At 33.9% G+C, this 19,830-nt stretch overlaps 4 protein-coding genes across 12 annotated transcripts; 2 read left to right on the plus strand and 2 right to left on the minus strand.

Moving 5' to 3' along the window:
• Window positions 1-1,106: 1,106 nt before the first annotated feature.
• Window positions 1,107-4,870, minus strand: LOC108332418 (uncharacterized). 4 transcript variants are annotated; one of them, XM_017567676.2, is made up of 7 exons: window positions 4,700-4,870; window positions 4,458-4,554; window positions 4,157-4,281; window positions 3,907-4,003; window positions 2,318-2,427; window positions 1,754-1,828; window positions 1,107-1,670 (listed from the first exon to the last, which is right to left on the minus strand). In XM_017567676.2, the coding sequence occupies exons 2-7, from the start codon at window positions 4,525-4,527 to the stop codon at window positions 1,620-1,622; spliced, it is 528 nt and encodes a 175-aa protein (XP_017423165.1). In that variant the 5' UTR covers window positions 4,528-4,554; window positions 4,700-4,870; the 3' UTR covers window positions 1,107-1,619. The 4 variants fall into 4 exon arrangements, with proteins under 4 accessions (XP_017423165.1, XP_052726550.1, XP_017423163.1 ...); XM_052870590.1 differs by having other exon boundaries at window positions 4,458-4,592; XM_017567674.2 differs by having other exon boundaries at window positions 4,458-4,597; window positions 4,700-4,869.
• Window positions 4,871-5,668: 798 nt separating this feature from the next.
• On the minus strand, window positions 5,669-9,349 carry LOC108333060 (NADH dehydrogenase [ubiquinone] flavoprotein 2, mitochondrial). The gene is made up of 10 exons (XM_017568388.2): window positions 9,180-9,349; window positions 9,047-9,079; window positions 8,895-8,960; window positions 7,780-7,896; window positions 7,159-7,236; window positions 6,965-7,070; window positions 6,793-6,839; window positions 6,320-6,397; window positions 6,144-6,209; window positions 5,669-6,051 (listed from the first exon to the last, which is right to left on the minus strand). The coding sequence occupies exons 1-10, from the start codon at window positions 9,234-9,236 to the stop codon at window positions 5,944-5,946; spliced, it is 756 nt and encodes a 251-aa protein (XP_017423877.1). The 5' UTR covers window positions 9,237-9,349; the 3' UTR covers window positions 5,669-5,943.
• A 670-nt stretch (window positions 9,350-10,019) lies between these two features.
• On the plus strand, window positions 10,020-11,134 carry LOC108332983 (codeine O-demethylase-like). Of its 2 annotated transcripts, XM_052870593.1 has the most exons (3): window positions 10,020-10,220; window positions 10,303-10,550; window positions 10,685-11,134. In XM_052870593.1, the coding sequence occupies exons 2-3, from the start codon at window positions 10,378-10,380 to the stop codon at window positions 11,043-11,045; spliced, it is 534 nt and encodes a 177-aa protein (XP_052726553.1). In that variant the 5' UTR covers window positions 10,020-10,220; window positions 10,303-10,377; the 3' UTR covers window positions 11,046-11,134. The 2 variants fall into 2 exon arrangements, with proteins under 2 accessions (XP_052726553.1, XP_052726552.1); XM_052870592.1 differs by having other exon boundaries at window positions 10,020-10,550.
• Window positions 11,135-12,417: 1,283 nt separating this feature from the next.
• LOC108332500 (formamidopyrimidine-DNA glycosylase) lies at window positions 12,418-19,036 on the plus strand. 5 transcript variants are annotated; one of them, XM_017567795.2, is made up of 11 exons: window positions 12,418-12,782; window positions 13,136-13,187; window positions 14,357-14,414; window positions 14,626-14,694; window positions 14,788-14,913; window positions 15,626-15,676; window positions 17,231-17,308; window positions 17,395-17,494; window positions 17,563-17,649; window positions 18,275-18,309; window positions 18,403-19,036. In XM_017567795.2, the coding sequence occupies exons 1-11, from the start codon at window positions 12,554-12,556 to the stop codon at window positions 18,793-18,795; spliced, it is 1,278 nt and encodes a 425-aa protein (XP_017423284.1). In that variant the 5' UTR covers window positions 12,418-12,553; the 3' UTR covers window positions 18,796-19,036. The 5 variants fall into 5 exon arrangements, with proteins under 5 accessions (XP_017423284.1, XP_052726555.1, XP_017423282.1 ...); XM_017567793.2 differs by lacking the exon at window positions 17,563-17,649 and having other exon boundaries at window positions 12,420-12,782; XM_017567791.2 differs by lacking the exon at window positions 17,395-17,494 and having other exon boundaries at window positions 12,421-12,782; window positions 17,547-17,649.
• The last annotated feature ends 794 nt before the right edge of the window (window positions 19,037-19,830 follow it).

The following is a 19,830-nucleotide window of genomic DNA, read 5'->3' on the forward strand; positions in this document are numbered from 1 at the left end:
AGTTTCTATATATAATTATAAAAAAAATTATGAATTAAAATGGATTTGTGTACGTGTTAAATTTAAAAATTCAAATATATATATATATATATATATATATATATATATATATATATATATATATATATATATATATATATATATATATATATATATATATATATATATATAATTTTTCTCTCTTACAAATATAGAAGAAAAACTCATCCAAACGAGATGAATATTGCATTTAGAGAGAAAATGGTACTATCTTTCCCAAGGCTTTTAAAAATTTCGATAGTGTTTTTATTTCTCTGTAATACATTAAAAAAATATATTTCCCCTTTTTTTTTAATTACAAAATAAAATTTCGAAGATAACTTCCTTTACTACATTCTCAAGTATATCGTTATTAAAAAAAGAAAAAGAAAATGTGTCTTAAAATGCAAAAGTAGTGATAAGTAAGAGCTAAAAAACGCTTTAAAAAGATAAAAGAACCACACAAAAGAATTACAGAAAAAAAAAATACAAAGATGTTTTTAATTTGAAATCTAAGCACATTTTAGAGATGCTTAAAGTTGCATTCCAAAAACTGCTTCCAGGAATCCCATCCATTTTGACTTTACCAAAAGCACTTTTGTCATGTCTCGCTTATCAAAAATGCAATTTCAATGTACTAACCAATAACGTTTACTCGTGGAACTTGTTAATGACATGATCGATTATTTATCCACCAACAACTGAAATCAAGCTTCCGTTTAGTTAGGATCAAGTTTTCCCGACATCAAAGTTTATGTACTTGGATGAGATTTTTCTATGGATTGATCATTGAGTTCTACAAATGAACCAATTAATTGCCATGGCATTACAAGAACATTTTGCAAGTCATTTAGTTTTCCAATACAAAAAGAAAAAAGGAAGAAATTTCTATACCCTTTTAAGTGAGAATACAATTGATTAAGATGCAAAAATTTATTTATAAATACACAATGTTAATCCTCTCAATGCATGCCAACCCTTTATTGTGGCCTCCTATATGAGTTTCCCCTTGGACAAAGCAACACTACTTTTCTGCAGATAGCTGATATTTCTTATATATTTTCTCTTTTATAAGGGTAAATGAATATTAATACATAAAGGGTACTGTACTTTTATAGAGTATCCAAATACTCCGTGAAAATTATCTTGTTTGGATGACAATCAAATCAGACTAGTATCACAAATCATGATGAAAATCACAATGTTCTAATCTAACACAGCAACAATCTTCATGCTGCTTTTGTGCGGAAGAGACAATTCCTTACTGCTGAGATTATAACACAGAAAGAAACTTGAACTTGGCAATTTCAGCAACAGTTGAAACTTCAAATAGGATAGAATTACCTAACTCTGAATCTAGGAGACTAAAATATTGCAAAAAAAACTGTCAAGGAACGTGAAAAACTGAATCAACCTCGAGCTTTTCAAATTCGCTCCAAAACAGGTAGTGGCTGAAAGGCAACGGCATTACAAGAATCCCAAGAAGAAAAGGATAAAGGTACTGTGCACTTTTCATTTCCACATGAAATATATTACAAGAATCTTATGAATAGAGTTTGCAGTTTTATCTTTCACCAGGACAGGGAAAACTGAAGCAAGTTTCAATCAACAGGGACTTCAACATCCATTTTTAGGTCATATTGACCAAGAACCTGTGACAAATTAAAATTAAAAATTAAATCAAACATAGCAGTCATCCAAAGTACAGAGGAAATACATAAGAAAATGAACAGACCTTGATGAAGTCATCCAAGGTCAAGTAGGAGTCTTTTGTGTATCCTGCTTCTTTTAGAACTTGACTGAGAGCTTCCTGCAAATCGAACAGAGAACAAAATTAGCCAAACTCCAGTTAAATTAGCCAAGCACAACTGAAAAGGTATATGGAGAAAAAAAATAGATTTTGTTAAATTGAATGCAATTAACTTATAGCATATAGGAAATACAAAAGGCAGAAACAAACTGTATCTTTCAAAAACTATAGAAATCTGTTGGTTACCATTTTAGCCATTAGCTTCCCCTTTAGAGAACTTGCAAAAGAGATGAGATCAAGGAATAAAAACTATGTAACTCAACAACCCAAATTATATAGTGACGAACTTCCAGTTGTACCAATAATGAATAATGAATATACTAATCCTATGAAACTGTATGATACTAAACTCAGACTTCAACATATCAAATTTGAAATAGGGATGCCAAACCAGTAACAAATGAAGACATACTTGGTTATTTAGCAACTAGTAGGAAAGCTACTTCATCATTAAACAACACATGGAAGTGAACAGATTGTTGGTGATACCTCTCTCTGGTCATCGGACATGAATGAACCTGACAAATCTTTTAGCACTTCCAATATATCTTTGAAAGACACCTTTCCATTACGATCTGAATCAAAGACTTTGAAAATAACTGCAAAAAGAAAGAAACTATAAGTACAATGAAGGTAGAAAAATATATTATTGTAATTTATTAAGAAAAAAATTATCAATTCCCCTGCCTACAAAGTATTCCCTCTTCAAATGATGAAAATCATTGAATAATTCAATACATTGTCGCAGCTATCAGCTCTTACAAATATATTTAACAAAAACTGTGAAGACTATGCATAGGTGTTGAAGTCATCTAAGACAGGGTTGGATCCTACTAAAAAGATACTACTTATATCATAAGTTCTAACTAATATGACTACACTTGAAAAATGGAAAATTTTATACGTTTCATTTATAAATGAATTCTTTTGCATGATGATCTCTACTTGTGTTTCATTCTATCTTAAAATCATGTGAAAGATGAAGGAGGGTGAGTCTTGAAGAAAAAAGGGAAGTTGTTGCCCTTGATCTATAGAAGTCGGGTTCCAAATCCAAGAAACAGTGTCTATGCTTGTGAGGTGACATCTACCCACCTCAATCCCCATCAAGCAGGAGCATTGTACACCGGACCACCCTTTTATTTGTGCGATGCAGAGACATCTAGTTCATTCAAATGCAAAACCTGAATCTCTTGAAGAATAATTCTGAATCAATGGAATGAGAACAACTTGACAAGTATGATCTACGTATAAAAAAACAGAGAAAATTCAGAATTGCTATGTGTTCATGTTTTTATCCTACTGACCACCCTAACATTCACTTCTCCTTTCTGTAGGATACCTATAGATACTATTAACCAAGCCTCGGGAATCCTAATAAAGATCGGTGTACAACAGTCCCTAATATAGGATTCTTGTGGCAAATTGATTAAAATCAATGACCATAGTTGGTTATGATTGGTCAGCATTAATAACTGCAAGACTGGGAGTTGTATTAATATAATAGAACATACTCAGTTGGTTGGTGATACTAATTAATAGGTTGGAGGTTATCCTTAGCTCTTCATCAAAAATGAATTTAACCAACATCGCATTCAATTGGAGTCGATAAAGTTAGATAGGTCTGCCCAAAATTTGCATAACGCGTATGGCAGCAAGTTTTCCCTCTCAACCATATTCAGGTGCTTATAAGTGAGCAGTCCAAACCTTTTCTACCTGAAATATGAAATTTAGAAACCTGCTATGTGTGGCAGACAAGAGAGTGTCACATTATTCCGTACACAACTTCGAATTTGTCCATAACTGAGCCGTCTATGGAACTGTGAGTGGAACTCCAAGAATTTAGGAGTGCGCTAAGCAACAGAAAATGTCATCTTCACTATTGAACATCCCAAAAATTCAATTAGGTCTTCCCTTCAGACCAAGGTTAGAACTTAGGAAACTCCGGTGAACAGCGAGAATGCAAAAACAATCCCTAAATTAATGGACATCTTCTAACTCACGAAGTTAAACTATAATTCGTAAAAACAACAACATCGGAGAGCATTGAATAACTGATGTACGATGTAATTAAAACGTACGCTCTATTTTTTGTTGTGCATTAGCTTTGGCACTGAATGCAGATAAGAAGGCCACAAAGTCTTTAAAATTCAAACCGTCAACCATCTTGAGCAGCCTCTGCAAACAAGCACAAAGTCCATCAACAATGGGAAAACAGATCACACGCCACACTTTAGCATGTGGTGATGGGAAAAGAAAGTACAAAAACCACGAAACAAATAAGAATAAATGTTTGGGTCGAAATGGCCATAAAGCGAAAAAACTGAGCACCTGAGAAAGCGGATTCATGGCAAACTCAGGGACGGATAAGAACTCATCCGCCGAAATAAATCCCTTGGCATTGCGGTCAAGTTGACAAAATCTTTGATACAACGACACAATTTCCTGCTGGGAAACTGAGTTTGAAACCCAATTTCAGATCTTAATTAATGTAAAAAAAAGGACAGTAATAAAGGGACAACGAGAGAGAGAGAGAGAGAGAGAGAGAGAGAGAGAGAGAGAGAGAGAGAGAGAGAGAGAGAGAGAGAGAGAGAGAGAGAGAGAGAGAGAGAGAGAGAGAGAGAGGAACTACATAAATTATTGCAGTGTTCTTGAACTTCCTCGATGTCATACTGAGTTAACATAGATGATGCAGTCCCCATCACTAGTTTTGGGATTCAAACCAAAATCTGCAGAACCATCTATTATTACTCACCTAACCACTGGACTGGACTGGAGAATAGCAAACATCAAATGATATTTTCACTGCATATAGTAGAACAAGAAATGAAAAAGAAAATACAAAATTTACAACAAAGGGAGAAGATAGAAAACCTTAAGAGCAGAGATGAAATGGTTGTTGGGCTGGATTGAACAGACACGTATCTAGCTGGCCCAGGCACGCTTCAGACCACCTGCGAATATATACACGTGTATTGCCTAGTCATCATCGACTATACCGAACGCACCAATGCCCTGTTGCGTTGCGATGCTACCCGCAGACCAGTGACCGTCTACCTTTTCACATCTATCTCTAATTAATTCTTTTCTAACTCAATTTAATAAAAAGACATAAACATTATTAAGACATTAGCTCTAAAATTAACTATATCTTTTACATAATCAATAATAACATAAATATATGTAAATATTAATAAAACACATACAATATAATCGAGTAGTGTATATATTTTTAGTACAATTTTCCTCATGATTGTACAAAAAATTTAACACAATTTTTTTTATATATTTTCTAAATTTTTAATTCCTTATTTTTCATACTTCACATATCTCACCTTAAAACAAACAAATCATTAGGAAATTTTCAACTAAAATGTTTTTTAACAGAATAAATTTAAATTTCAATTCATAAAGCATCGGTAAAGCTTGACAAAATCAGATTTATCCTCTTTCCCAAAATATTCTTCAATGCTCGATCTTTAACTTTCAGCTGTCCACAACACACGATAACAACAACGGAATTGTGACAGCGTCATCCGAGAAATCCAATGAACCAAATCCATGTATTATTCAACATTTGTTGGCAGTCATTCGTGAGTGTTAAAACCTAGCAAGAAGAATGGTGCACGTAGGTTCGCTTGGTGCCCCTTCGGACTTCCTCTAATTGTCAAAATTTGATATTAATTAAACAATAAAGTTCATTTTTCAACCTATCCTCCAGGGCATCGGAGTAACCTTCGCATTTCGTCGTTATCAAGAAAGTGAATGTTACATTAAACACGATAGTTCTTACCCCCACTATTGTTGATAAGCCCATCCCACACACCCACATGGGTAATAATGTCCTAACGAGATTCACTTCTTAACATCGGAATCTCAAATTTCATTCATGATGATTAATGTACAGAGTACAGAAAAAGCATAGCATAGATACGCTCGGAAAGTAATAAACAATCAAGAATCTGATGGCGTTTATGACACTTTTTTTAGCGTAAGCCATCCAGGCAGGTTGCTAATACAAAAATTGGTTGAGCATCTAACAATCTGACAATGTTTCATTTAAGGCAAGCTCGAAAACGTGCAAGCCATACATTATTGAAGGCAAAACGTATCACACTTCAGCAGGCATCCAGGTCACGGCAGGGAGGAGGCTTGGGCTCACCTAACAAAGTAGTATTCCCTCCTTCAGGTCCACTCCTAATCCGTAGGGGATTTTGCGTGCCGTGCTGAAAAAAAAGAAACCAGATTCATAATTTAACAAGGTATAAGTTTCTAAAACAAGGGCAGTGTTAAAATAGATCTTAGTCAATGGCCTTACCGGTGGCTTCTCACCCTTTCTCAGCTTTTCTACTATCTCAACTACTTTCTCTGGGGTTACATCTTCCTGTAATTGGCATCAATATGACATGTTAAAGAGTGTTTCAGAAGCACATAGTACCACGTCACCCCTCCCCTGGAAAAAAATATATATAGAAAAAAGGAGGAAAGACGGACATAGTAATTATATGTGTATCCCTCTGATCCATTTGAATAATCGGCCACTGTAATCATAGGAGCATTCACACAGCATCCCTGCACAACACCAATAAAGTCCGATAGTTCACCATTGGTTGGCCAACAAAATTACCCAAGAATATCAAGTGATCCCCACATTCAGTAAATACAGAAGACAGGTGTGCATCTCTTCCTCATCTTGAATTTTACTTTACTCTAAAAAAACAAAAGCTTTATACCACATTAGGTTATTCTCTTTTTCTGCTCTCATGCTAACAATGCAAGGATTTTTTCAGGATAACTTAATATTACTGGAAAAAGGTCAAACACTACTTTATAAATTCATGATGGCTATCATACACACATTGAAAATCATGACAACACTGTTAGCCAAACAGTCCAGTTTTGTATTTAATGTAATTTCTTCCTCTAAATACAACAAACTTGATAATAATACAAACTCTAAGACTCACCATGCATTCCATTTCTCCAACAGAAAACAAACCGTCTGGTGTTACTTCTGCAAATCAGAGGTGAAAGGAATCTATTTATCAGAAAATGCATATGGTTCCCATTTGCCACAAATAAGATACAATACAATAACAGCCAACAGATAATGGGAGAAATTAAGACAGGTGAACTAACCATTGCGCTTCACTCCCAAGTGTTTCAATAAGGCTTCTTCAATTCCTCGCGAACCGCGTATCATACAAGGTGTCGTTCCACAAACCAACAGATGGTACTTCCCAACCTGCAAGCAAGTTGGTCCAGCTTAGCTTTGGCCTGTATTGATGTGGATTAGGAAAACTAAAAATCATTAAAGCATAATATGATTTCACCTTGGCTCGATTGAACATGGAGTAAAATGTAGCAACCTCATAGACCCGTATAGGAGGAACCTCTATAATATTTGCTACCTAAATAATCCAAAACACTAACTGTTAATAAAGAATAACATAACTTGCTGTATTAGAAAGAAAATTAAACTACAGATTGCCAACATTATGTAAATATGGGACTTTCACTGAATCAACGGTGTCAAGTGACAAGAAGCTACAACTATAACTCAATCAAATAATGATGAGTATTTACATAGAAGAATGATATTTGAGCATAGATTTTAGGCATAGCATGTATGTCAACCACCAGAATGATATTTGAGCAAAAGAATGTACAATACAAAATATATCAAAGGCTTCACTCTGACAATTTTAACAATAATTTCAATAGGATTATCATTAATGTAAATTTATTTTTTGCCCTGTTGCAAGAATTTCAAGACTTCATGGGAACTATTACGGGTCTTATTCTACTTAACACTTACTAGGCACTATTTACTGAGCACAATAACACCTTTTCCATCCAACAGGGTACAGGAACTTCTTAGAGAACCAGATATAGTTCTTTGATATGTTTCTACATGTTCTAAGAATAATACATCAAGCAGGAGACCAACATACCGCATTCATTGCAGAAACAGGGAGCCAACCGCCATGCTGCTGCTGAGCAAGATCCAAAAGAGGAATCACTGCAGATTGCTTATAGTTGGAAGGATAGTGAGATAAAATCTCCGTAACCTGTAATTAGCACATGCTAAAACCTTTAAATGTTTATATTATTATGGGCCAGGTACCAAAAAGGATCATACATGTATCTTCATAGTTAACTAAAGATCCACAACTCTTGGAAATATTATGATAATGAACCAACCAATAAGGCATTGAATCGTATAACTCTACACGTACTCAGACTCAGAAAATGTAATTCTGCAATAGGGAATTGAATCACATCACTCAACACCAAGGTTGTCGAGTTGAGATTTGAATCATGAAGTGCTGAGCCAATTTTTGAATCGTGAATTGTAATTTTGTATAAAATCATAATATTAATGTATAACGAAAAATTACATCAAATATATCATAGAAATGGTACATGATGTTCAGTGTAATGATGTAAACAATTTTAACTAGAAATAGATGAAAAGAACGTAAGAAGATGTCTAACAAAAAAACTATTAGTGATACATATAATTTTGTCAAGTCTTTATCTTAGATGAAAGAAACAAAATCATTAAATAGCTAAATAGAGTGATTGACAAAAAAGGTGAACAATAATATAGTATAAGTTCATAAGTGTTCTTTCAAATACCTTTTCATTTAAAATTTAAGCTCAGAATTTATTTTTATTTTTTTTCATAATTGATGAGAAAGTAAAAACATATGAATCATTGAACTGTGTAAATCATGTCGACGTTGCGAAAATACATAGATTTATTCATGCTTCGTAAGATAATCATTCAAAATTCATCTTGGGATACAATGAAGTAGTTAAACAAAATGTATCAAACTGTAAGATTTGAATTGTGAATAGTAAGATTCTGAAAACCATCGCCTACACTCTTGAAAAAAGTATAAAGCGTCAAATTAATACACAACCAAGAAAGTTTGAAAAGAAAAGACACATATAATCTTCAGCAGTGCCTGTCACTATATTTTCTGTATTCTGATGGCGAACTATATAACGATAAATTATCCAAAACCATAATACGGACATTTAAAGTGCAATGAAACATTACCTTTGCTTTGTTGGGTTCGGTGAATTCCCATGGAAGGTTAGGGTTGTTGTCCGGTGAGTCAAGGTGCTATGTCAATCAAAAGTGGATATAATAAGAATCAAAATTACAAAACGGAAACTGAGAGAATTGAAGCGAAAACGAATAGCACTTACGTAGTTCAGAGCGGTTGAGAAAGCCCTCGAAGGCTGAGAAAGGGGAACCAAAAAAATAAAAATTAAAAACAAACACAAAGACGGAAATCGGAAAACAAAGTGAGAAAAATGAAAGAGGAAACCGACGGAAAACCTGACGGAAAATGTGACGGATCTCGTTGAAGCGATTCGCGGCTAAGCGTGCCAGCATGTTGGAGGAGCTGCTTGGAGCAGATCGCAGAGAGAGAGAGAGAGAGAGAGAGCGTGCCGGATAGAGAAATTAGAGAGACAGGGCGCGTGCCAGACAGAGAAATTAGAGAATGTCAAGTGAGGGGTGAAGTGTAAGAGAACATGGAAAGGTGGCACCATCCTAGCCGTTGGATCACATCAATAGATAATGTACACGTCAATGGATCGGATTTTGTTTGGGCCTTGTGGATCACTGGAGATACAAACATCTTAAGTGAAAGGGTGTTTCTTCTTGCACCCCTCACAGACTTCAGAAAATTTTTGATACGGGAATTAGGATGGGATAAGTGTTTCAGAAAGTAAAATTCGGGTGCAAGAAGAAACATATAAAGTGAAATTGGAATTCCCTCATTTTGATATATCTTTTTATTTTCAAACTCAAATAAATATAATTATTTTAACTTAATGTATTAATTTTATTTACATATTAAACTATTTCATAAGTTAGTATTTGAGTTTTAACATATCAAATAGTCTAGATATCTTGAATGTCATCCTAAAATGTTTATTAATACATAAAAGAGATTTAATTCATTTACGTCAAAATAATTATATTTGTTTATTTTCGAAGTTTGAAAATCAAATTATATACAAATTCAATTTTCTACCAAAGTTTAACGAGTTAAAAACATATTTCTAACAGTAATAATAATATTTAAATAAATATTATTAACTGATCGGGTAATATAATTAATATTGGTGATGAATGTAATCACTGTCTTCTTTGTCGGAAACACTAGTTCTTCTGAAATTATCACAATAGGGATGAAATTTTTCCACCTTATATGTTCGTAGAGATGTTAATTATACACAAATCGTGCCTTCAACGTTATGTTCACCACCCATCATTGATTTTGGGCTCGTATCTTCATCAACACCATTAACTAAAGAAAAAGAAGAGCTGCAAAAGCTAAGATCAGCTCTCTCCTCATGGGGATGCTTCCAGGTATGTACTTGACGATTTTATTTCAATTTGTAAATTTGTAGATACCACTTTCACAAGCATACCCTATGAGCTTTTTTGGAAGGCAATAAACCATGGCACATCAAGCACACTTTTGGACAAGGTTTGTGAAGTTGCAAGGGAATTTTTTAAGCAGCCAATGGAACAAAAGAAGATAATTTCAAAAGGGGTGAAAGAATTTGAAGGGTATGGTGCGGATCCAGTTCCCGAAGAAGGTCAGTTTTTAGATTGGTCAGATTGTTTGTGCCTTGATGTATACCCTGAAAATAGAAGGAAGTCAAGTTTGTGGCCAGAAAATCCATCATCTTTTAGGTAAACTGAAACTACTACTTCACTGATGAGTGAGGACTTCTTAAATCTTAATGCTAATTATGCAGACAAATGTTCAAACGGTTGGCAGGTGACATGTTTGTGTTAGCTAAGATTTGTAACACTCTTTTTCGCAGGAAAATTGTGGAAGAATACACAGCAAAGCTAAGAGAGGCAACAAATCTTATTTCTAGAGCTATTGCTAAGTCATTAGATTTAGAAGAAAATTGCTTCTTGAATCAATTTCGTGAACAAGCACTACTGCAAGTGAGGTTCAACTACTATTCCTGCTGTGCACAACCTGATATTGTGCTCGGGCTTAAACCCCATGCAGATGGATCAGGGTACACCATTATACTGCAAGATGACGTTGAGGGCCTCCATGTCCACCGTAAGGATAAGTGGTTCACAGTTCCCACAATTTCTCATGCCCTGTTTGTATTGATGGGTGATCAAACGGAGGTATGTGTTAGTAACGGTGTTTTGTACATCGACTAAAGATAATTATAGAATTGAGTTAAGGTTAAAGTATAATTTATCATACATACACTCAAATTATAGTCTATTCAGTGAAAACCTCACCTGAGTTTCGAACATAACATTTACTAAATTACCTCAAAATCTGTGAACATTTTCATTATTCAATTGATGTTACAACTTAACAAAACAACGATGAATCAAGTTCTTTTTTTTTTTCTTTCTGTATTTCAGATTGTGGTGTACCCATCCAATTTAAAAATTGTTACATTTTACTTAACTCCGAAACATGGCATGGCAGTGGATATGAGGAGCAATATAGGGGATAATAGTGATATTTTTGATATAGCAGAAAAACCGATGTTGACATCCGTGGAAGGATGTCATCTCCGTTTAAAGATTACGTTTTTTATTTTAGGGTTTTATTTCAAGGCTTATTCGAATACGAGGAAGCACGACACATACTGCATCACTTCACGCACTACACCACGAGAACGACATTGCATCACGAGAGGGAGACTGCTTGATAATTCTTTCCACCACCACCAACATTTGCAACTTGTAGTATCTCACAATGACGAAAGAAAGAGAGGAAGAAATATAATGTTAAAATGAAAGAAAAATATTTTAGTCAGGTTATTAGTAAAATAGGTTGTGAATGGATAAAATTAAAAAATAATAATTCTAAAAATAAAATTTTATTGAAGGACAAAATAGTAAAGGGAAGGTGGAGGGAGAAAGGTGTGGTGGTGGAGGAAGCAACACCCTAGACAATAAAACTAGCAAAAGCCTTTTACTACATGAACGGGCCGGCCCAAATTTTAATGGGAATGCAGGTCCAGACCAGATTTCGTTATTCCAATCCAGTTCAAATGAGATGATCTTAGGCGGTAGTTTTTTCTTGATCTTTCATATGTTTATTTTTGTGTTTATATATATATATATATATATATATATATATATATATATATATATGGTTTGCTTGTATCAAATTTTAGTTGATAAAAAAATTTCTATTAATAAAAAAAGACATACTTTAAATTCAGAAATATTTTAACAATTTTTAATTTTAATTTAAAATAAAAAATAAAAAGAAATCAGAAATTATTTAAATATTTTAAACCTTAAAACTTAGAATCTATAATATAATATGATATATTTTTCAAATAAAATTTGGTATAGGTTACATAGTTTAGCAAATTCCTGTATATATTTTATTTTTATTATTAGTATTATTTATCGGTTTTGAATTATAGAATTTAGAAGTTTTCTTTTAAAAAAAATGGTTACGGACTTGAAAGTCACCGGATTTTACAATTTTAAAAGAGCAAAAATCGGAATTTTCTTTATATGAGGTGCAGGAGTAATATATGGAGGTGTAGGAAGAAGCTTCCATCTGAGGCGTCCCCAACAAAGCCCTGCAGCCCAAAACAAAAACTCGAATTGAAAAGTGGGAGTTTGAGGTGAAGAAAGAGACCGGAAAAGAACGCGGGAAAACGGCATTGTTAGTGAGAGAGAGACACAGAGCAATGCCGGAGCTTCCAGAGGTAGAGGCGGCGAGGAGGGCCGTCGAGGAAAACTGCGTCGGCAAGAAGATAACGAAATGCATTGTCGCCGATGATTCCAAAGTCATCGACGCCGTTTCTCGCTCGGACTTCGAAGCTTCCGTTCTCGGCAAGCTCATCGTCGCTGCTCACCGGAAGGGAAAGAACATGTGGCTTCAGCTTGATTCCCCTCCTTTTCCTTCCTTCCAATTCGGTCCTCTCTCTCTCAAACCCTAACTTTGTTCTTCTCTCTTTTCGTTTTAACTCAAAACGTGAATCACGAGAAACTGTACTTTTTTTACAGTTTTCTTTTCTGCTTAGCTCGCATTACGTCTTGGCGTGGTTCTTGCATTTTTGGTGATGCATGTTAACCATACCTGTGCATGCAGCTAACGGTTTAAGCGTTTACGACAGTCGGTAACAATGTCACAAAAAACACGATAAAAGGTTCTAAAATGAAACGGTTGTAAGACGAAATATAAGAGGAGACACAAGGGATGGCTAGGTCTATTACTAAATTTATAGCTACAATTTGTTGTTACTTATGAGTTTCTGTCTCTATCTCAGGCATGGCTGGTGCTATATACATTAAAGGAGTCGCAGTAACAAAGTACAAAAGGTAAGGCCTATGGGGTATGGTTAAGTAATCTTTATTTGGCTATACTGATAAGTTATGCCGAAGTTTCACTAAAGTTTGCGTAGAATCTTTTATTAGCTTGCATTTGTTAGTTGGCAATAACGGTTTCTTACACACCCACACACTGATGCTGTTGACATATCATGACTTTCTTACCACAAATTCTGCATCCTTCTTTTACTAGGGTTTTAAAATAGGATATGTGTCGAGAAACTAACCTTGTTCCGACGCAAGGTAGGAGCAGGTTTAATGAACTGTTTATCACAGTAAACAGTTGAGAATTTGAATCTCGTAGAGTGTGAGTTGAATCTACCTTGCCTTGTCATTGTTTTTGTAAGTGTTTCACAGGCCGAATAAAAACAAATTTACCTCGAGATTCGGTTAGTTCCTCATAAACGGCTTTATCAATATCTTTAATCATTGTACTATTATTTTATTATCTGTTGGACTATTGACCCAACCCAATAACTTAAACGCTGGCCTAAGTATGGTCCAATAAAACCATTTAACCTGATTCACTATTGTTGTTGTGGTGGACCGAACAGTCTTGAATGCTAACCGTTCGGTATCTACTATATACCATACATGATACTTTTAGGATTCCAAATGTGAGTTTTTGTCTCTTGTTGAGTAAGAATAACCCATCAGAAACTTTGGTAAGATTTTACATTAAAAGATTGTAATTCGTACTATTTTTTATTTATTTTTTGACATTGACTTTATATTCCATACGTCAACAAAATGTGCAAAACTGCTTCGGATTTGTATGTATCAGTAGATGCCAACATGATATGTTATGCAAGAGTATTGAGGAGAGTTCTGTCTTATTGATAAAACCAGAACTGTTTCAGGGTGCTACAAGATCCTAACTGTATGAAAACTACAGGAGAAGCACAATGGGAAAGAAAACAGTTCTAGGCACCTTCAAATTCTCACTCCCCACCATATACTGCACACATCTGAATAATCCTTTTGCCAATTTTGCTAACTCAGTAGTTAGTTACATGGAAGACTCCTCATTTTCTATTTTATAATTCTACTCTTTTTCAAAGATATGCCTTACTATTTCGGTGTTTCTATTATTTATTGACTTATATTGTTGCAATAAATTTGGCACATATTCTGAATATAAACATGCATGTGACATGTAGGTCAGCTGTGAAGGATGAGGATGAGTGGCCCTCAAAATATTCAAAATTCTTCATTGAGGTAGGAGATGTAACCCCATTGATTAGTGGAATGCTTGAATTATTTGACCTTTTTGTCCTGTAACCTTTTATGATTCCATCCATTGACTTCGTTTGGTGACAAATTAAAATTCATTTTGTTGTGGATTCATAAGATTTGTGAAACATTAGATTCAAAGAAATTTATCTCTTACAAATATCATTATTAATCGTATTAAATCACATTTATGCAGCTAGATGATGGATTAGAGTTGTCTTTCACTGACAAGAGGCGATTTGCTAAAGTTCGTCTTCTTGAAGATGTATTGTGACTCTACTTGCCAACTATCAACCATTTTTATTTTTCTAGTAAATAACTTTTCTATTGATTGTATTTTTGTTTCCTGTGATGTTAGCCAACATCAGTGCCACCCGTATCTGAGCTTGGTCCTGATGCTCTTTTTGAACAAATGACACTTGAGAAGTTTACAGAGTCTTTGCACAAGAGGAAAACTGAAATCAAAGCTTTATTACTTGATCAAGTATTAAATTATTCCTTTATTATTTCCCATACATTGTATTTCACTCATCTTTTAATTTGTTTATTATTTGAATATATCATTCTTTTTCTGTATGTGAGTGCACTTTCCTTTTTGTATAGTTTTTGCATTTTTGTGTGCGGACTTATGTTTTCTGCTTGAGAAGTCAAGATTTGGTGTTCTTCAATCAAGTTCGTTGGGACACCTGAATTTATTGATAACTTGTGCTTGAGCATAAGTCAATATTCTATTGATGAGACAAATGGGACAGGTCAAATGGTAAGAAAAGATGCAGAGTTCATAAATTAATTATTTGTACTTTGCATGCATAAAAAAATTATTTAAATGAATTAATCATGCTAATTTGTGGTGTGGTTGAGTATTTTTTAGAGAAAAAAGGTTATGCGTTGGTAATGTGAGATAGTTTTACACAATCATCCAATCGTAATCTGTCATGTACAGTGAGTTGTTTACTTTTACAATAATGTTATTAGTCAAACCAACTGTGATTTGTGATTAAATGGTAGTGTAACATTGTTCTACACATCAGTGCATGAGAACCGAACTTTCTTTTTCTAATTCCGCACATTATATATATATAAAGATAATTTCCTTCTTCTCATGGTTTCAGTGCACAAGAATTTGATATATATTTTTTACATCTGACTGTATCATGACAATAATTATTAAAGATCCGAAATTTCAATCTTTCCAGAGGTATATTTCAGGTATTGGAAATTGGGTGGCTGATGAAGTGCTGTACCAAGTAAGTACTGTTAACTGACACAGGTAATAAATAAGATTTTCTGAAACTGAAATAGTGCTTTTTATTCACAAATTGTAAAACTGAACTACAGCAATTTAAAGAAATTTGCAGAAGCAAAAATACTACCCACATCCCGTGAAACTTGGGTGGTTTCCTAAAAATAAGGAGCTAACCGTTAGCATCCTTTATCTCAATAGAAACAGTCAACATGACCTAAATTTATGGAATCAGAAAATTAAAACAATTTAAATGCAAAACAGAATTTTAAATAACTACTAACAAGTACAACCTTCATTTTCTAAATGATTTTGAATGTTTGATGTTTCCATTTATATTTAGTGGAAGATGCTAGATTTTAAATGTAACCACAGTTTATTTATGGCTTATTAAACTTTTGGTTTAATATTCATCTCAATTTAGTCTTTTTATCAGTAATACATGGTCCTGTCGTGGATAGGGATAAAGCCTTGATCACTTCAATTTTAAGAAATGATTCTAATGATTGTAAACTTTACTTTTTAAAAGAATAATACCGTTTTCCTACTCAACTATTTATACAAGATGATCAATATGCTCTTCACACAAATCTGGCTTGATCTCATGGTTTGTACAGGGTTCTTATTAGTCCCTGTCTGTATGCATGTCATGATGTTCTCAAGTGCAGAGGGGAAATAAGGCATAATTTTAGTTTGTACATATATTCTGGAAGGGATGCCTACACAGTTTTTTTTTTTTGGTATGAAGTTTTCTTTTTAGCTATATGTGTGGGAGTATGTGTGGGAGTATGTATGTGTGTGTGTATGTGTGGGAGTATGTATGTGTGTATGTGTTAGGGATTCTGAAAAGAATTCCTAACCAATTCTATCTCTACTCAAACACCACAGTCAAGAATGGGAAAAGAAAGAAGAGTATGATTGGTATTCACAACAAAAGAATCAAGATTACACTGTATCTCAGGAACTTAACCTCCTTCACCTGGTGCTAAGACCGGTCTACACATACAAACTACTCAACTCCCCCCTGAAACATTAAAGGGTCCTAATATATAGGCCTTTTCCTGCCCCCTCACTTAACTGATTAGCAGTTAAGTGTTCTGTTTCCCTTTTCTTCTTTCCTACACTCTCTAAGTCCTAACAGTATGTGTGTGTGTTTATGCATATGTCATGGAGACATTTGTAATGGGAAACCTCCAAATAGTAATAGTTGCCACATAGATTTTTCATAAAGAAATTCGATGTAAGCTTGCCAATTCTTGAGGATGAATGATGTTTGGTTAGAATATAAAATGATGTTTTAAACTCATATGTATGGTTATGTAGAATTGAAACTGATCTAGATGAAATTAAGCTGCTCTCAAGTATTATTTTGTACTAGATTATTTTCTCTCTTTGCATTGTATATCATGAGCTTCAAAATGATTTTGAACTTGCATTTCATAGGATTTAGTATATGCTCTAACACCGTATTTTAATCAGCAGTTACTATATTAGCTCTTACCTTGGATAGAAATGGAATTATAAAACTTAGTTAAATATTATTTTCCCTTATTTCCAGGCAAAAATTCATCCACAGCAGGCAGCTTCTAGCCTGTCTGATGCAAGCTGCTCAACTTTGTACAAATGCATTAAAGAGGTGGGGATCCTGATTTCTCTTGATATGATTCTAGTTTACAGTACATCTGTACTTAATAAAAAAAGCATAGAGGATAAAACCTGTAGGTTATTCGTTTGGCTGTTGAAGTTGATGCTGACTGTAGCCGTTTTCCTCTCGAATGGTTATTTCATTTTCGATGGGGAAAAAAGCCTGGAAAAATAAGTGGTGAGAATACTTCTCTAATATGTATTAGTTGACATATAGTTGCTTTTTACAGGTCATTGAAAAAGCAGTTGAGGTTGGAGCAGATAGTAGTCAGTATCCTAACAGTTGGATATTTCATTCACGGGAAAAGAAGCCTGAAAAGGCTTTTGTTGATGGTTTGCTTCCTCACTTTGTTATAAAAATAATCATTTTTTGGTGCTACATGAATAGTAGCCGATCTTCACAAGATTTCTTACTGCATATATTTCTTACTTCCTCACTTTATTGGTTAATGTAATTTACTTTTATTGATTGGTACCCGACTCCTAGGCTTGTTTTCCATTTCTGATGAGATTGCCTATAGCTATAAGTTCTTTCATGCATTTTCATATTTGTCAACGGTCATATCCTGAGCATTTTACTATGGAGGGTACTATTAGAATATTGATATTAAGTTATTGATCTCTTCAAATTTGAAAGTTGAAAGCGTCTCCAATGCATCATATAATCCTCTACTTTTAAACTGACTGAGTTATCCTGTTAAGTCAATTATTTTAACTTTATTTTAATTCATATTTTTGGAAATTGGCTATTACTCTTAATTTTTATTCACCAGTTCTTCTGTTCTATCAATGCAAAACATATTTATCTATAATCAGTTTCTTCGATCCTTTTCACTAACTCGATATATTTTCTTCTGCTTACATATTGGATGAGTGTTTTTTGCTTACTGACCAAGAATAATAATTTAAAACTAAGTTTTTTGTCATCTTAACATTTATAATTTTTCATGTGATACAGGGAAAAAAATTGACTTCATCACTGCTGGTGGTAGGGTATGTCGTTTTGACCATTTCCAATTTGTCATTTCTTTTATTTTTATCATTATATTATGTGTATTTCTGATCTAAACATGATGTTTCCTTTAGACAACTGCTTACGTGCCAGAGTTGCAAAAGCTTAGTGGATCTATCGATGTAAAAGAAACTGGTAAGACTAAAAGGCAAGCTTCAAAGAAAGTAAGTACAGCTGATGACACTGAGAAACCAACAGATAGTAAAGAAGGGGATCTCGGAAGTGTCAAATCAAAGAAGGGGGCAAAAGCTGGAGCTAAAGGCAGGAAGCCTGCTAAAAAGAAAAAACCCGAGGAAAGTGATGAAGACAATGACAGTGATTCTGGTACGGATTGTGATACTGATCAAGTTGTAAAGAAGAATCCAGGCAACGTGACTAATAGGAAACAAGTTGGGGAAGAGAAGCTATCAAAGAAAAGAGTTCAAAGCAATCAAACTGGTAGGAGTTCGAAAAGGAAAGCTAAGTAGTATGTATGGGGGTTAGTGTTGTATTCTGCTGTGTTCACACAACATAAGGATGGTTTATTATGTGCCTGCAACTTAGGTTTGCTGTTTATACGTTGTGTTTATGATCTGTTGGTCTGTTTCTGCTTCACATATATTTAATATCCCATGTAGACCAATGGAAGGCATTAATAGGATGCCTTCAGTTTTTGTGACTATTGTTAATGCCCACTTATACAAAGCTTGGAGATATTTATGTTTTGAATCATGATGTATTTTCTTGGACGTCCATTGTTATAGTTTGTCAATGAGGTCAAAATGAGTTAGCTTCCTAGGGTTTTGGTCGGATGCCTGGAAGAGAGTCAGGTTTTCGTGACTGCTATATTATTGATAGATTCTGTGTGCGTACCTGGAAGCAATCGAGTTAGTTGAGTTATTGATAGATATTATAACATGGTTAAATATGGCACTTGTAAGTCTTTTGAGAGTCTGATTAGTTTTGCATGCTTTAAACCTGGTGGTTACGACTATGGTTGCACCGGAGACTAGATTCAATCCAGTGTTAGTGGAGAGTAGCATTCTTTTTGTGAATTAATGTATCTCAGGAGGAATAATTTTAATTATGTTCATTCATGCGATTTCCACTTCTTCAGTTTGTAACATTCTTTAAGGAACAGTTTTTTACGAATTAAAATTTTAAAAAGACCTAGTTTAAAATAAGTTTATTCGCAAGCATAATTTAGCTCATTAGATAATTGTTTTATATTAAAATTCGATTGATTTAATTTAGTTCGCAACTTTTAAGCATCTTTTCTCACAAATATGAGTCTCAAAATAACTTGAAATCTTGATTATGTTATTAATAATCTGTTCAATTAGTAATAATCCATTATTATACTCTTATTTTTTTTTTCACGTATTTTAAAATAAATTTATTATAAAGGCAGTATGATCAGTTCTCAAGTGTTAGGACGGTATCCTCCATTATTCGAATATTTAAAAACCCCAAATTTTAAAGCAAGATTTATTTGATTTTAATCATGTCTCCTTTTTTATTTT

This window comes from Vigna angularis, chromosome 11 (assembly GCF_016808095.1).
Source record: "Vigna angularis cultivar LongXiaoDou No.4 chromosome 11, ASM1680809v1, whole genome shotgun sequence".
In the NCBI taxonomy this organism is placed as follows: domain Eukaryota; kingdom Viridiplantae; phylum Streptophyta; class Magnoliopsida; order Fabales; family Fabaceae; genus Vigna; species Vigna angularis.